At 42.1% G+C, this 18,147-nt stretch overlaps 1 protein-coding gene across 2 annotated transcripts in view; it reads right to left on the reverse strand.

Annotated features, from left to right (window-relative positions):
* The window catches only part of APP (amyloid beta precursor protein), a 231,715-nt gene that overhangs the window by 156,755 nt on the left and 56,813 nt on the right, over positions 1–18,147 (reverse strand). For both annotated transcript variants that reach the window (XM_075770028.1, XM_075770018.1), the window contains exon 3: positions 1,390–1,519. In XM_075770028.1, the coding sequence (XP_075626143.1) occupies positions 1,390–1,519 (130 nt within the window). The remainder of the gene's footprint in view (positions 1–1,389; positions 1,520–18,147) is intronic.

The following is an 18,147-nucleotide window of genomic DNA, read 5'->3' on the forward strand; positions in this document are numbered from 1 at the left end:
CCAAAGAAAACACAGCAAAAAATGGGTAGAAGAGTGTCCTTTTTAGCATTAAAAAATTTGGTGGAACTGACCAACTCAACTACGTAGAAGTCTGGAAAACACCCAAACGGCAGTAGGTTCCTTCCTGAGTCAAGATTTGTTTTAGTAGAGGCAGGTCCTCCCCCTCAGCATAAGTCTTGAATTTGGGTTCTCCTTGAACGCTTCTGCTCAGAATAAACTAGTCGTTCTTACCTGCAGTAGCATCAACAACGATATACCACAGGTCTAGAAATACCTATTTTGTATCCATACAAACATCAGATCACGAGATTTTACTGAACAATAAAATTTCCCTAATATTTAGTACAGATTTTGCATGTGTGCTATTTTGGCACCTTTGACCACAGTGGTAACATGCTTTTTAGTTACTCTGCAGTCTTATCTTCGTTAAGTCGACACACTCACTGCCTGGGCATCAGGCAGAGCGTGCCATGTGTTTTACCTATTCTACACAAATGAACAAAAATTCTAGAAAGATTGTATTTTCTGGATTTCTTTCATTATTTATTTCATGGAATAACTGGCCTGAGTTGCTTTCCACACAACGTTTTAGCTGCCCTGGCTTAGTAGAGAAGCAAGTTCCAACTCTGAACTCCAGCATTTAAACATGAAACTAGGCAGCCAATTTATCACAATTCAAATGGCAGTGGTAAAGCAACATATTTAAATAGCTCATGCAATAATCTCAAGAAAACATTGTGCCTAGAATGTTAATTGAAACAACAAATAAATATCATTCTGTTTTCTGAATGCTGACAGAAAGCCAACAGAGAAGTAAAGGTTAACAAAAAAAATGAAGGACTGAACCTCTCTCAAATTAGTGAATCAATTCAAAGCACCAAGGACACAGAAGAGAATAGCACACGACTGCTACAAAAATAAACTTGCCGAAAGAAACAGGCGACTTTATAATCTACCTTTTGCTTGCTTTCAATAAAAACAGATTCCCACTGTCTTTCACAGTAAGAGACTAAGTACTAAACATTAAAAAAAATAATGGGGGGGGAAAAGTATTTATTTAGGGAAAAGATAGATAGCTTGTAAGGAAAAACCTGTAAACTGGGTGCACACGTGCAATATCTATATGGGAAGAAAACAGGAGAGAGGACAGATAATGACAAGAATCAGGGGAGAAAGCAGAAGCAGTTGCTCATGAAAATAGTATCAGGAAGAGCAGGAGTATTTTCTGTCTAGTTAATGCAGTTCTAAAAGACTGGACAATTGGACAAAACCCACCTCAGAGATAGTAATACAGAGAAATAAAAGACCTTTATACAGATTGTCTCATTTTCATGAAGAGACTAAAACACCAAAGAGCAGGAAAAAACAGACCGAGACTCAGTCACTCACCCAAACACCTGTAGGGAACCACGATATGCGGGTGACCGTTGCACTGCTTCCATCCCCGCTTGCACCAGTTCTGGATTGTAACTGGTTGGTTGGCTTCAACAACATTAGTGATTTGTAATTCAGGGTAGACCTAGCATTTAAAAAAGACAAATGTTATCACAAGTATGCATTCTGGGTCATGCAATATTGTTACAAGTGTTTGTAACACGGATATCACAACAGAATACTCATTTTCCTATCTTCTCCCTCTTCTGCTGTGTATTATATTTACTTTATGGTATGAGTATGTGCACTTACCTGAAAAGCTGATGGATCTGTTCATCAGTAGAAATGTATGGTCGTGATGGTGGTAAGAGCTGGCTGTCAAAATATAACTTGGCTAGCTATACTTCCTTAAGGTAAAGATCAGCTAAACAGGTGTTTCATGGTTGACTAAAATACCCTCTCTTCCATGTCAAGGCTATCACTCTCCTTGCAAAACTCCATATACTGGGCCTAATCTCCACACATCTAAAATTAATAGCATGCCTTTAGGTTTATCTCAATCATTTTGACAAACATCATAATTCTTTCCCACTGCGGTCTGCACAGCATTAAGTCTGTTGAATCAGTTATTTGTATTTAGGTTTACATCACCGATATAAACCTTTTTCCAGCCTCCTCAAATTGCTGAGATCAAAATCCTATCTGCTCTTAATAGCGTAATACACTTCCACACCCATAATCATGCCAACAGCAAACTGGATGACTAATGTATCAATAAAGCTATGTATCTGGCTTTTTATCTCCTTCAGTTCCTTCATCCCACTTCTCTTTTTCAATTTTTTTATCAGTAATGGCTTATCTGGTCTCTTCTGCCAAAGATAGGTCTTAACCACTGACCTTTTGTGCAGACCCACCTCCCAATCACCTTCTACAAGCGCATCCAGGTGCACATTTCGGTTCACCGGGAGCATGTTACCTCACACTCCACTGCGGTCCACACTGTGGAGGGGTCTCAGAGCACACAAACCGGATTCCTTGTGGATAATACTGAATGGGAAGACGCGCTCCTGGAGCACACCTAATGGATGGTTAGTTTATACCACCAGGCTAGAGATGACCAAAGGAAAGCCTGCAAAGGCACCCAGCATAGATGGTCACCCCTGCTGCTTCGCTCTGTGCTCCCAACTCTCATCAGACTGCTAGCACAGCCTACGGCTCTCGCTTTTGGTTTTTCAAATCGGCAATCTATCAGCCCTAACATCAAACTCAGACTCCTTTGCCTTTCCTCAAGCAATTCTTACCAATTTCCAAGCACGTCAGATCTGAGGATTTAGCTGGACTGAAAGCAGTCTACTCACACCTACCAGTGGAAAAGAAAAACAGACACAGAAACAAGCCTAAAGAAAAATAAATAATTGGAGATGGTCCAAAAACACCCTGCAGAAAAGGAACTGAAAACTTCAGAGTGAAAGTTTCCTGCACTCAGAAGACTGCAGCTTTGCTTTGTTCTTTTTGTCAGCAGGTGACCAGGGCTGACGGTCATGGTCCACACATTGCCAATATACCACCATTTTTACGCTGCTCATAGAAAGCGGCTCCAGAGGAACTTGCTGCTCCCCTTGCTCCATCAGTGCTTCAAATACTGAACTCCGAACTCAAACAGCAAGGTTGCAAATTCAAGGAAAGCTCCCCTTTCCTCTTCAATTTCTGTATCTTTCTCTTGGGTCTCCCCCAGCTCCACCAAACAGGTCTGCACACGTTCATGCTCTTGTCACAGCACTGCCAAAATGGATTAGGATGTCACTGCGGCGAGCAATTTCACACCTCAACTGCTGTTTAAATATTACACCACAAGGCACCGTAGCTGCCTCCAGAGCTAACAGGCAAGATGCAAGAGAAAGATTTGATTTTCTCTGGATGCTGCCTTTAGCATCGTCATATTGTGCTCTTCCAAGTTCATACATCTGCAGACATCCCATCTGAATAATTACAGCCCATAGTTACGTAACACCAGATGCTGTCACAACCACGCGCTTGATATATCAGTGTCACCAACATGTTCTCATCAGGGACATTTTAACATTCCTCATGGTTAAGTGTCACTTGTCACATACAGAAGTGCCTTAAATGAAGACAATTTAAAAAAATAAATTCAAAATGGTTGGACTGGAATGTGGAAAAAAATTCAAGAAAAACCTCAAAGCAATTTATGCATCCACAGGAACACTTACACAGCTTTAAAATGATAGAAAATAGGATTCTGATCCATGAGAAGACAGACACACTTAGTTGTTTTCCTGAAGTGAATTTCTAATGAGTAAGAGTGAACTAATACATTATTTTTATTTTTGCTATTTCCCAAACCCATCATTTTAACTTCTGGCTAGTACAGTGGACAAAATTCTAAGTAGTTAACAGTATTTGTCAGAAGCACAGAAGGACAAAGAAATACAAAGAAACCTCTTCTTCTGTTTCTAGATCAGTTACTAAACTCCTAATTTCTTCTGACAGCTCACACAAAGCTCTGTCCACCCTTCACTAGAGAAAACAGGCTTTGAATTTCATTATCAATAGGTTAACGCTGGCAATGCGTATGCACTGAGGAAGGTTGCCATCACTAGACTTACATAAGGTATTTGCTCTGAATTGAAGTGGGACCTACTTAGTGGCACAGAAAAATGAGACTCATATTTATTTATAGTGTCCCTAATGAGCCACTGCTCCTTCTAGAGACTCAAGAGCGAGCAGCTCCAGAAAGTTACAGAAGATCCAAACTTCCAACATTATCGTAACTTGCTGCAGAGTAATTTCTTTAATACATTTTTAAAGAAGGGATGGAAGAAACAGAGGTCAACATAATCTAAAAATTTTAACTGGCGAACAAAAGTTACCGCTAGATCTTAATTTAAGTCAATTGTCCTTACTAACTTACTTTATATACTGACTCCAGACACAAAAACCTAAAAAGGCTCTGCACTCAGGCTACTCAGAATTTAATGTAATCTTGTTTACATTCATGTTTACCACTACCAAGTCTGATAACACATGGATTTAGGACTAAAAATGTAGACATGGTTAATGAGAGAAAGTGAATTTTGATCTGCCTACATACAAAGGTGCTGACGATACAATAGTGACAGTATTACGACAACCTCATGGAATATGTGTTACCTAACAGGAGATTCAGGATTATTCTGAAACAAATTGGGAAAAAACAAAGAGAAAGGGAGTTGTGAGGCAGAGGAAAAGACTGAATCAGTGAAGCTGACGGGCCACCGCCACTGCCACCCCTCCTGCCTGCAGAAGGAAGGAGACCAGCCGAGAGGCCTTTCGGCACGGCCCGCACAGGCAGACGGGTCCCCAGGTCTCTCACGCACAGGCAGCGCCGATGGCTCACGTGGGACGGGGACACCACCTGAGGAAGGGCTGGCGGGGGCAGCGGATGACAGCCACCAGCCAACGTGAGCTCCCTACCATACGCGGCGGGCACGAGGGAGGCATGGCTCCCCGGCACACAGGGGAGGTCGAGCCCTTCCAGGAATACCAGGCCTGGCCGTGGGGTCAGCGTTCAGGAGGACTTGGGTAAATTGGAAGGAGTTCAAAGAAGAGTCAAAGAGCACTGGTGAGATCACATAACCTGCGCAGAGGAAGTGCTGGACTCCAACAATAGTCCATTAGTACGGTCAAGCCTGGCTGCAGTTTACAACCACCTTCAGAAATTTAAAATTTGTGAGTGTCTTAATTTCTCACATAAATAGCTAACAAGAGTGAGTTGCTGAGTGTTGAGACCAAACAACCGTGATCCCAAGGGCGCTTCACCAAGTAGCCTACCCCTACTAGGGATTTCTCTGTTAAAATGGGAAATGGCTACCTAACAGGGGTACTCCTACTCAGCCACCGCAACGATACTTGGAAACACGTCCTATGAACGATGCTAGCCATCTTTGATGGTCGCCCTGATCCGTACAGAATCACAGACTGGCTGAGGTTGGAAGGCACCTCTGGAGGTCATCTGGCCCCACTCCCCTGCTCAAGCAGGGCCACCCACAGCTGGATGCCCAGGACTGTGGCCAGATGGATTTTGAATATCTCAGGGATGGAGACTCCACAGCCTCTATGGGTAACCTCTGCCGGTGCTCAAATGCCAGCATTAAATGCAACCGAAATCTGAGATACTTTTTTTTTAAAAAAAAAAAAAAAAATCAGTCCTTGGTAAATGATTACATATATAGCTTTTTCCACCCAGTTATACATGCTCAGCAGAAGCAAATGAAGTCTGTACATCTCAGTGCAATCTTGAAGCAATACTCGAGCATAATTATATGAGACATAGTCATCTCTGATACTAAAAGACATTTAGATTCAAAAGCATAGCATTTGACCTCTTGATATTATTCATTATGTCCCCTCATCATCTAGAACAACTCTGACCATGCAGAATATTGCTTCTTTTATCATATTTTCAAATAAATTTTTGAAAGGTTTACAACGTTAGCTGACAATTAGGAGCTATTTCAATTTACTTCTGCATTTTTATTACACAATTAAAATAACAATAACAATAGAAATAAGTATATATAAATCTTGAAGTACTATCATAATGTATATGATTGGAATTAGTGGTACAGATTTATTCTTACTTTTGCATGAACTTAAAGATCTTTCCCTGTAAATTCCAAAAGCAGATTCATCATAGGGAAGAGAATAAGATTCACTTTCTGAGTAACAAATGGTCTGAGTTACTAATGGAGTATGCTCCATCCATGGAAACTGTTAAATGGAATACAAACATGCACACACTTGCACATACACACACGTACATGCATCCCTTGTAAAATACAGGGTGGTATTACACTTTAACGTGAATTTTAAGAAACCCGCAACAGTATCTTAAGACTAAAGAATGTAAAGTATAATCAGGAATTGGTGTCCATTTTCACCAACAATTTGGAATGGCAGACAACCTGGGCAAGAGGAAAAAAAATAAAAATTGTTTAAAATTAATGCGCAAAATTAACGTTGCCATTTTTTACTTCAGTATTTTTTTCCAAAGTGCACCCACATCAGTTTGAATTCTGACTATTCCCAGAGATGTGTATTAGTTTAACTACCACTAAACCCTGCATCAGTCTGAGTGGACACATTTTCTTATTATCATTTCCTTCTATTCTTTTTCCTTAATCCTTCAGGTGTTTGCTTTACCTACTCATGATATCTTGGCTTAAATTAGATCACACATTTGGTTTCTAGATCTTCCTTTTACCCAAAGCTTCAGCACCTCGCACAGCAAAACTTTGAAGGCAGTTTGAATTCAAATGGAACACTCAACTCTCATCTCATGATGAGAAAAGGCTGCTCAGTCTCGCCGAAAGCACGTTGTCCAGTCTCTCTGCAACGTGCCACTGAAGAACTGGTGCTAATGCACCCCAGATCTGACAGGTATTTATGAGCTGGCATTCTGCTTGAAATCTGTCTCCAGCAGTCAGTGACAGTATCTATATTAAAAACTAAATACAAGACTGACCATAGAAATGCTAGAAAGGAATATTCACACAGATAAAAAGTGAGGAAGAAATTACTGCTGTAAATAGAACAAAAAAAATGAGGGTGGTTTTAGCAGTTACACCTTTAGCAACTTGAATCATTTGAATGCTTTGATTTACTTAAAGAAAGGGCAATACAACTCAAACTACGATACAGTTTGATTACATCCAGGCTCTCCCTGCCTGCTTTCTTCCCCCACCTTCCCCCCTAAAAAGGAAAAAAAAACACAAAGAAACAAGTTGGTCTGTGGACAAGTCTCCTTCCAACTGGACCATGCAACTTTGTACTTTGAATATTCTATACTTACAATATCAGTGTTACTTTAACACTGAGAATTGTTCCCAGAAATTATCAATTTGCTTCTTAAAACTGTAAACAAAAATCACAGATGTGACATGGGCAACTGTTTATCTCTGTGCTTTAAATAGACAAAGAAATTCTTTTATCCCTTCAGTGAAGTAGTCTGTAAACAGTTACTGCAAGCACAAAAGAATACACGCATTTAATAACTAGCGTTTAGGAAGACTGTGGTCCTAAAATTGCTTGTGGAAAATGTCCTTTGACAGCAGGCATATCTAAAGGACAGCTAAATAATGCTTCAACTATGAAAAAAATTCTTCAGTTCCAGATTAACAAACTATAGTTGGATCAAAACTGTTTCTAGTCCTTTCTAGAGTATATATCTAAATAAATAAATAAAATAATTTTGAGGATTGTCCTGTCAGAGGGCAGAAAACCTGTATGTTAAAACCACAGAAAGAAACAAGAGATCAGCTGCTTCCCAGTATTTTGCATCAAAACGTTACTGAAGAGCCGTAACAAGCAGACACACTGCACTTATTTTTCAAGAGTTTTGTATGTCCACGCAGAGGAAGTATACGATAATTATTTCTGTGTGCCGATGCACTGTATCTCTGCAAGCTTTCCAGTCTATGACTTCAGAAGCAGTGACCCTGCAGAGTCCCAGCTGTCCTGAATCAGCTGCAGCAGTAGCGGCATCACATGAGCAGCAATGACACAAGCACTGCCAACCCTGAATGAAATGCCCTGTTCTCAGCCTTGCAGTCTGTTATCTGGAAAACAGACAGCTATACGCGGGTTCCAGTTATTGTACGTGTCTTATGTCAGAATATTCCAGTTTATTACTGGTTTTTACAACTACTTTTCTACATTACTATGTAATGAGGGTCTTAGTATAAGGTAATTTTGAATCTTCATTGATTGAGATTTAAACTCCGAATTGGGACTTGAGAAGCAGGAATTTTTAGAGAGTCTGGTTGTTTGTTGGTTTGTTGTTTTTTTTTTTTTAACTTACTGCTGCAAAGTCATGTAACTTAAAGGCTAAAAATGTCAAACTAAAAAACTCCATTAAAAAAAACAAACATGAGCAGCACAAACTCTTGTGGAAAGACCCTTCCTTGAACTCTCTTATTTACAAATAAGGAAAAATCAAACATTAAATTGCACACACCTAACACATGCAACTACGGATGCTTATTACCTTTATGCTCCCACTCTCTTCAACCAGCTATCCTAATTTTTTTTTGCCTGTTTCTTCAGCAACTGCTGGCCCAAGTTGTGATTTTTAAACCCTTGCTTTCTCTGCACCTGCTCTAGTCATAACTCTCTGCAGGCTAACCAGGTGAAACAACACCCACTATAACCATAAAGCACAGTAAACCTTTGGCACGCCAGCTCTGCAGTCCTCTTGCACAGACACAGGGCTGCTGCAGGCAATCGCCTCTACTGAATCGCCAGGCGAAGTGGAGAACAGAAGCTCTGCAAGCTTTAGACAGATTTCAACGCACCAACACAAAGCCATGCCATGCGTGGTCAAGTTGACCACTCCAGAGAGACCCAGAGGTCCAAAAATCTGCAGACAGCAGCTGCTGTGTTTCACAAGAGATGAACTATATATTGCCACATTAGCGATCTCCCAACCACCACATCCTAGTCTCTTCCACTGTTCCTCTTGCGTGTTTACACAGTCAATGCTGCCTAACGCAGGCCTGCAGCTCTCCCCACAGCAGCCTTCCAGCTGGGAACCAGCACTTCTCCAGTCCAGCACGCTCCCATGGTCAGCAGTAACACCTTTCCTTCTCTGCCACGTCTCTGCTGCTCCAGCTGTGCGCTGCCATGCCTGAGCAAGCTCAGCCACTCGCCCTTGGCGCTCTCAACCGCACAGGCGCTTCTACATACAGAAGCAAAGCTACAGGGCTAGTTGGCATCCCAACTTTTCCTGTCATCCTCTATAATCCAAGCAACTCCTTCATTTGCTCAGAGAACTACAAAAGGAGTAAAACCTAGCACCAGTTGCATCGGAGCAGTTTCCAAATTCACTGTCATGGGTGTGTTGGTTTTGCGTGGCAAGGTTTTGGTAGCGGGGGGGGCTACAGGGGTGGCTTCTGTGAGAAGCTGCTAGAAGCTTCCCCTGTGTCTGACAGAGCCAATGCCAGCCGGCTCCAAGACGGACCCACCGCTGGCCAAGGCCAAGCCGATCAGTGTCTCTGTGATAATATATTTAAGAAAGAGCAAAACAGTTAGAGAGGGCTTTTGCAGCCAGAGAGAGGAGTGAGAAGATGTAAGAACATCTGCAGACACCAAGGTCAGTGCAGACGGAGGGGCAGGAGGTGCTCCAGGCACCAGAGCAGAGATCCCCCTGCAGCCCGTGGTGAAGACCATGGTGAAGCAGGCTGTCCCCCTGCAGCCCATGGAGGAAGGATGAAGGGGTGTAGAGATTCCACCTGCAGCCCATGGAGGACCCCAGGCTGGAGCAGGTTGGAGGCACCTGAAGGAGGCTGTGACCCCGTGGGAAGCCCGCGCTGGAGCAAGCTCCTGGCAGGACCTGTGGATCCGTGGAGAGAGGAGCCCACGCCAGAGCAGGTTTGCTGGCAGGACTTGTGACCCCGTGGGGGACCCACGCTGGAGCAGTTTGCTCCTGAAGGTCTGCACCCCGTGGAGGAGACTCATGTTGGAGAAGGTCGTGAAGGACTGTCTCCCGTGAGAGGGACCCTACGCTGGAGCAGGGGAACGATGACAGGAGTCCTCCCCCTGAGGATGAAGAAGTGGCAGAAACACCGCGTGATGAACTGACCGTAACCCCCATTCCCCGTCCCCCTGTGCCGCTGGGGGAGGCGGAGGTTGAAGCCAGGAGTGAAGTTGAGCCCGGGCAGATGGGAGGGGTGGGAGGAGGTGTTTTTAAGATTTGGTTTTATTTCCTTATTCCTCTACTCTGTTTTGCTTAGTAATAAATAAGATGAATTCCCTCTCTAAGTTCGGTCTGTTTTGCTCATGATGATAATTAGAGAATGATCTCTCCCTGTCCTTATCTCGACCCGTAAGTTTTTTTTTTTTTTCACTGTACCTTTTCTCCCCTGTCTAATGAAAGAGGGGAGTGATAGAGTGGCTCTGGTGGGCACCTGGCCCTCAGCCAGGGCCAACCCACCACAATGGGCCAACCTGAGAAGGAGTAAGGTGACCAGGAAGGAACAGCTCTGCCCCATACCACAAGTCCCAGGTATCTGCTTCTGCAACTTAATCGGCACAAGATCTCAGCTACTTGCACTAATTTCCAGCTGCCATTGGGGAAGAGAGAACCCTTTTAACTCTGCTATTACACACGGAGCTGCTGTTTAAGAGTTTCTTGCCATGAAACTCACCCATTATTCCCACTCCTTTTCACCCCAACTCTTGCCTCTCCAATCCACTCATCCTGATATCCTGTTAGTTCCTGTTTCCAAATCACCTGCTCACCCTGCCACTCAAGTCCTGTGCTAAGAGGCATGTGCTCTGTCCTCTTCTCCTAAGCATCTTTTAAACTTCCTCATTTTTTTCCTCCAAGCACACAAAGCCAGTATACATTTCAACACTCAAACTAGCTTCCTTCATTACTGATCCTATTCTAAAGGAAAAGAAAAAACCAACACAAAACCAAGTGTGTATGTGAGGAGATGATGAACCTTCTAGGCATTACCCACAGATGCAGGGGAGACGGGGGCAGAGAGATAGAAGAGATTGAGATGTTGCTGCGGTTTCACTCTTGGTCATGACAACATGCACTCACTGCTTTTCTCTGTGAGCAGGGTATATACAAAATCCTGGTATAGTATCCAGGTGCTTTTGATATTGAGAGTGGTAGAAACATGAGCTAGTTTTAGTACAGTGGCCAGTTGGGTTGGTCTGCCCACAAGAAGCTTCATAGACACATGATCTCTTGTCTTAAAAATCCCTAACATGTTTTTTATCTGCAATTTCACGGAAGACTGCCACTTACCTTGTAATTAAAGCAATCAGAAAAAGTCCCAGACATGAGGCAGCCTCCTCAACCCTAACTCACGCACGGGGCTCCGTGCATTAACACAGACTTAACTGAACACTCGCACACTGGCTTTCGCTGCGTGTTTTCCTCTGCACAGGGGGAAAGCAGAAGCCTATGTAAGCAGAAATAAGGCTGCATGGTCAACCACATTCTCCTCACTGCCTTTCAAGTCCTTAGTTTTATAACACAAATATGTTTGCAGGCAATAAGGAAACCAAACCATCTTAGCCCTGCCAGGCAAATTCTGTTTACCACATCATGTCTCTAAAGTCTCTCTTGTCTAATTATGGAGGGTAACCAGCTGCTCATACTGTAAAACCTCAGGGTAAACAGGCTTGGAATTACAGTCTCTTCCAAGCTGCTTCCCTGTCCACCTTAAGCCCTTACTGGTTTAAATGCAACAAGCACTTCTATTTCTCTGTAGGCAGAAATTTCCATTCACAGAGAGACAGCAAAGTCCACTTTGTCATGTCACCATAAGCCCATTCACAGTTTTACTCTGCTCAAGTACAAACATAGAAGAAAAGACTACATCTGCCTGTTACTCTACAGCATTGCTAAATGCAATTAACAGTTGGGGGGGGGGTGTCCTTTCTGGAGCTTTTTTTTTGTTGTTTGCTTCTTTTACGTTGATTTCTGCAGGAATAATGTTAAATATTAAAGCAGTGAGATGGAATAATACCTAAATCAAGTTATCTCAAAGTAGCATATCGTGTACAAAGGATAAAGACTGCTGTCCTCCCAAGAAGGAAAAAACAGGCAGCCAGAAGTAGTTAAAAAAAATAAAACAATAAAAATCTCCTCCTTTAGGCATGATGCAAGATTTCATCCATCCCATTCCCTCTTTAAGGGTTGCCTGAAGCACTGCATCCCCACATCCAGGAAGGTGGGACAGTGTAAGCAGCTAAAGATCCTGGGTCTGGTTTTCTGGATTCTCCCCTGCAGACTGGCACCCCTCCGAGAACACTCGTCCGTGAGAGCAAGGCAAGGCACAGCACTCTCCTGGCAGCGGCTCCTTCCTTGATCACATCAATATATACAGATCACTGACATTTCATAAGACAATATACAAGGAAGGTGTTTAAATGAAACTGTGTTGGCTACAACACCAGCACGTAAGGGATTGCAATAAAGGCTCAGCTACCTGACCTGGATCTTCGGGAGCAGGGCTGGCAGGGAAAGAACCACATCTTGTGCCAGCAATTTCTGCCCAAAGATGGAATACTGTTCTGAAGGCAAGAAATTAAGCTATGTAATAGCTTTGGGAAAATCACCACATGTGGAAAGTTACAATTTCCTTTTCTCCAGGTTTTGAAAAAAATCATCAATATGAATGGGCTGTAATACACATTTTAAATCATCAAATTACCTACCTGAACTAGTTTCACAAGCTTCACCTAAAGAAACCTCCCACCTTCCTGTCAAATGGAAATATATGTGACTGAGTTATTAGTGATGTTTGTTGAGTAGATCACAGTACAAAACACACCTAGGCAGTAGCATAAAAATCTATGAAAATATACTTGAAAAAACATAACTGTTCTCTATTCAACTATTTCCAAGTGCCACTGCTTACAAAATGACCTACTTTATGTCAAAGTTGTCCTCAGGGCCACGCAAGAACTGTCACAAAGGAACAGGCCTGGGAACTCATTTTTAATAATCTAATTAATTTATGCATTCTTGAGTTTACTGCAGAACTAGCCAAAGGGTAATTTATTAATCTACGAGCCTAGATTCAGTTGTATGCATGCCCCAAGAGACAAACACGGCTGTGATTTCCCTTTTCATGAAATCAACTTCAGGCTCTAATACCAAGAACGTGAAGTGGTGATATAAGGTCATATTCTGAAACAGTGGCTGTACTCCATCATCCAGAATACAAGAAAACCATGCATGGTTTAGTCCTGCAGTGAAAGGAATACAGAAAATTTTGGGAAATCTGCAAGTTAAGAAAAACTACCTGATGTTCTAAAATACAACTTGACCTTAAAAAAAAAAAAGTTGAATATGAGGAATGAAACTACAGGGAACACATCTGCAGAAAACATTCAAGATCAGTAACATTTCTTGTTTGTGGACGGCACAGGAATGTGCATTCACTGTTTTATATTTCCACGTCTTGGATTGGTCCTTTAAAACAGGATACCTACAGTAATTACTTGAGTAGCTTTAAGATGACACTGCATTTTTTTCTTTTAAATCAAGCAGCAATGTTCTTTTAATAACTCCTGTTCTTGTGCATTAGAGATACCTTATATAGACTATAGCTTTAAAACACAAACACAGAATATTTAGTGTCAGTATAAAATACAATAAAAGCTTCCTTCCTAAAGAAAATTACATCTTTCTTCCCAAATATTTATAATTTGTGTTTTTTTCTCCAAGTTGTTAAGTCTTTCTCATAACATTTGGTCCAGAGCAATCAGAATTGCCTCACTACTGTGAGGCACAGATACAGTTATTCTCCCTGCAAAGTGCTCTCTTAGGACAGTAACCTGGAGAATATGTGACTGAGGATAAATCAGGTATTTTTTACTTTCATTGCCAATATTAATTGTATCTCACATTAAATGAAGTTTACTGTCAAAGCTCATATAAAGAGGCTGTCACTAAGCATTTTCTGAAGCCCTGTCTACTCAAGGGAACTGCAATTTGGAGCTGCTACCATGACAGAAGTTCATTTAGTCTTTTCTGTTTCACATGTGCTTGTTTCAAATAGACTCTATAAAATAACAATGCTCCAAAACATAGACAATACCTTCCAGTACCACAGTCTGAAATAAACGGAACAAGTGTACTTCAGCCTGATTTAGAGCCACATGGAGTTATTCAGGATTTAATTTTAAAATTGCACTATACGTCAATCTGAAACAATTTTCAAATGCAGAAAAACTCTTACGATACAAATATTTGTACAAAGATATGCCCCCTGCACCCCTTAAAAAAATTCACTGAGAAACAAACTATTTGAAACATTTCAGAAATTTGGATGGTACACTTCAGGAGACTAGAAAGCTTTCACACCACTTTCACTTGCTTCATGTATTCAGCTTTTAAGTAAGGATATTTTCAAAGAACAATTTTTTTCAGCTTTTTTTTTTTCTTCTTTTTCTTTCCTCCTTCCCCCCTTCAACTACTGCTGTCTTTTGTGAACTCCCACATAACCGGCTTCTTTTGAGTCAGGGAAAACAGGAAAACAAAACCAAACCAATAACCCAAGGAAACGCTCAGTTTCTAAAACAAGAAACTATATTAAAAAGTTGAATGAGTTTTCACAATTCTTTTCCAAAGCAATGGAGAACTTTATAAAAGAAGAATAAAGTGATGCATTAGAAACATTGCTGAGACTTCTGCAGAAATTTGCTTCACATTTCCATGTTGGGGGAAGACAGGGAGGAAAACAAAGTCAGTGAAGGGCAGGGCGAGCTCCAGGCAACAGAGGCCTCGGCAGGTCACACAAAGCAGGCAATCTGCTGAGGAAGCAGCTCGTACACATGTGGTGCAAATTCTGCTTTATAGAACCTACTGCCACTCACAAAGCACTACTGAAAGTTAATGTCCAACAGGATATGAAGAAATTTTCATTAACCATTAAAAATATTATGGCTCCCCAGATCACTTAGAATTCACTTTTACTCATAAATTGCACTTACTGTTTCTCTAATTCTGCTTCAAGGCATTTCAAATCCCCAGGGCGACGGGAGAAGAGAAGAAGGGTATGGACAGGTCTGTAACGACTGCCAGCTGCAAATGTCTTTGTAACAAACCCTAGAAATTTGTCCAAGATGTAAAAATTCTGGCTTATTTGACTAAATTGGTTTGCACCTTTATTTCCAGTTGCTAAATTGGACTGAAAACCCAACTAAGCCAAACTTTCTGCTAAATACTGTAGCTGTTAAAGAAATAAGCCACCATCCTCAGCCCATGAATGATGTCCACGTGGGCACTTAACAGGAGGACCTCCCAGCCATCACCCCTTTTGAGAACAAGGGCTTTCAGCCAGCAACCCTTCACATGGAGCTGTGCCCTGGAGTCCACAGGCGACTGCCCGTTTGAAAGCAAAGCAAGAAATGAAGTGGGCATCATCATCTGTGCTTTACCATAGAGCGAAGCCCTACCATCCTTCTTCTACAACAGGCTTCCAACTCTGCCGGACTGCACACGCACAACGCCTGTAGCAGCAGACTGAGTTAGCCCTGGGTCTGAAAGAGAAGTACACGCACAGCGTCTCCCAGGGCAATTCAGCTGCTAGCACTCAGTTTGCACTCTTTTTTAGTAAAATCATAAGATCTTATTACTGGCTTTTTTCAGAGTGAAAACCCACATAGCAGAAAATCCCCCCTCTGTTGCTGCATTACCGCAGCAGACCCACCTGGCTTGGTTTATTTTCCAGCAGCGAGAACACGAGCTGGAGCTCACAGCCCCTCACACCCACACCCCACATTCACAGCAAGCCCCACTACTCACAGGCTCCAAGTTGTTCACACAGCACAGGAGAGGTATGGGGCCAAAGCTTTTCAGTATTTTTTTTTCAATTAAAAGCTAACAAACATTGCTGTAGAGCTGGCTATTGAACTTTGCAGACACAAGGAGGAGAAAAGTTCTGACAGAAGCTGCTCATAAATTGGTACATAAATTGGCACATAAATTGGCACCAAATCTAGATGTGCAGGAAGTTCCCAGTCATTGGGCTGTCTATAGGCATCTGTACATTTAACAGAAGCAGCTCAGAAGCGTGCAAACCAAAGAACAAACTGTCTTAGTGGTCCATCCCCCACTGAAAAAAAAGCTAAACATTTTCTTGCCAGCCTTCTTCCTCCTGCAGTCTGTTCCCACACAGATGGCAAAACGTATTTTGAGGCCTTGTACTGCATGCTCCGCTGAAGTCAATGGGAACCCTGACACCGACTTCTCTAACAGAAAGACTGAATCCACCAACTCAAAGAAAGACAGAAAAATTGAAAGCTTTTTTTTTTCTTCTCCTACAAAAGAACAATCTCAAGAGGATTAGGATGGTTGCCAAATGGAGAAACCAGAAGCACTTCAAATTTCTCCCAATGACTCAGCTGACCACAGTGATGTTAATCCCTAGGGAACAACACTGTTGTGGCATTAAGTACAATTATATCCAACAGTAACTTCCACACCAATATATGTAAGACCTTATTCTCAAGCAGAAACGGGCTGTGCATTTCCAAGTGCTCAAGGGCACGCTGAGCCAAGAAAGCATTAGAATAAACTTAAAGTCCAAGTTGATTATGAATCTTCTGAGATGTGTTGATCCTGAATTTTAAAGGACAGAGTGAGAAGAACTATAATCCTGCATCTGCTTTCCAATCCACACCATCGCGCAGCTGGAACAAGCAGCCCATGCATGTGTCCCTCTGCGCCACACATCTCGCCAGCAGATGCCCCAACCCGCTCGCACAATGGGCAAACACCCAGGCCAAGAGCAAAGAGCACCTGTCTCAGCTAGATACCGTCACAGGGTCAAAGGGCCGATATCATCACACTTTCTCAGTTCATGTACTGTATGAGTCAGGCTTTCAACATGAAATGAAAAAAATGATGTCTACTTAACATGAGTAACAGCATTAACAGGTTGCTGACAGTGCGACACAACTACTCGCCAAGTTCTGACACTTACCCTGGCGAACTGCTCTGTTCCTTGAAATCCGAGTCACACTAGCTCAGTGAGGTGGTCCCAAAACGTGACACAAACCCAGTTTCTACCATCTCCAAGTAAAGGGGGGGGGGGGGGATAATAGCTTAGCATCAACTCCACACATTTCTGAACTTCACCCATCGCAGGCTTGTAGTATATGTTGTTGAGGAAAACAATGAGGTTTGCAATACGATTTCATTTCTGTTGAAGCTTGCACCCCATTCTCACTGAGGCACGATCTCCAAAGAAATACAAAGATACAACCATAGAAAACGCTCTACTGTGTTAACAGGATTTAGGCTTCTGACTTCAAATTCAGCCATTCCTGACTGCTGGCACTCTCAACGCTGGTTTCCTGTCTTGTTGACTGTTAAGATAATGCTGGGCTAATGGTATGGTCACATTAAAAGAATCAGGAAAGAAAGTGTGACCCTTGTTGAATTCTCTTTAAAAAAGCCAATTGAGAGAGCAAGTCTGATGTGTAGCATCAGTCCTCTTCCTGCCTGAGCATTCAGTTATTCCTGTGCTGGACATTAGTGCCCTTTGCACAGATGAAGAGCAGGTTCCTCTAACAGGGCCCTACTGGGCAGATACCCAAATACCAACTAAACAAGCTCAAAGCACCTCAAGGACAGGACATTCTGTGTAGGAAAGCCCAGCAAAGGCGACAAGGAAAGAACAACAAGAAAGAGGCTTTAAGTACTGTTAGACAAGTACTATCAAACTCGACCTTTGGCACCAGACTGACTTGCCCTTCATCATCAAAAATGTTTACTACAACAGTATTTAACAGATTGGCATCATGAATAGTAGCTAAGCAGAAAAACTTCTTTTTTGTATTAATTGCTACAAAACCAGGTACATTTGGAGTCATTATGGTAATCGCGACTCAGGTGGCAGTAACACAATCAAGTAATTTTTGTTCCTGCATGATCCTCCAATTTGCCAGTTCCTCAAAATCCAGAAAGACCTCAATATTACAAGTAAGTATGATAATTTATCATGTCTCCTCTTCTACTTTTGTTTCACAGTAAGAATGGCAAATGATACATTTAATTCAAAGCAATCTTTGGCACCCCTTTTCAATAGGGACTAAGTTCACTGACTTGGACTGAAGTAAAAATACATAAATCAAGTTTGACCATTCCAATCAAGTACTTCTTGATGGAAAGGATTTTCTGATGAAGAAGAAACAAAAAAATCCATACTGCCTTGGCTCATCCTGGGAGGGAGATTACTTGTC

This window comes from Balearica regulorum, chromosome 1 (genome assembly GCF_011004875.1).
Source record: "Balearica regulorum gibbericeps isolate bBalReg1 chromosome 1, bBalReg1.pri, whole genome shotgun sequence".
Lineage (NCBI taxonomy): Eukaryota > Metazoa > Chordata > Aves > Gruiformes > Gruidae > Balearica > Balearica regulorum.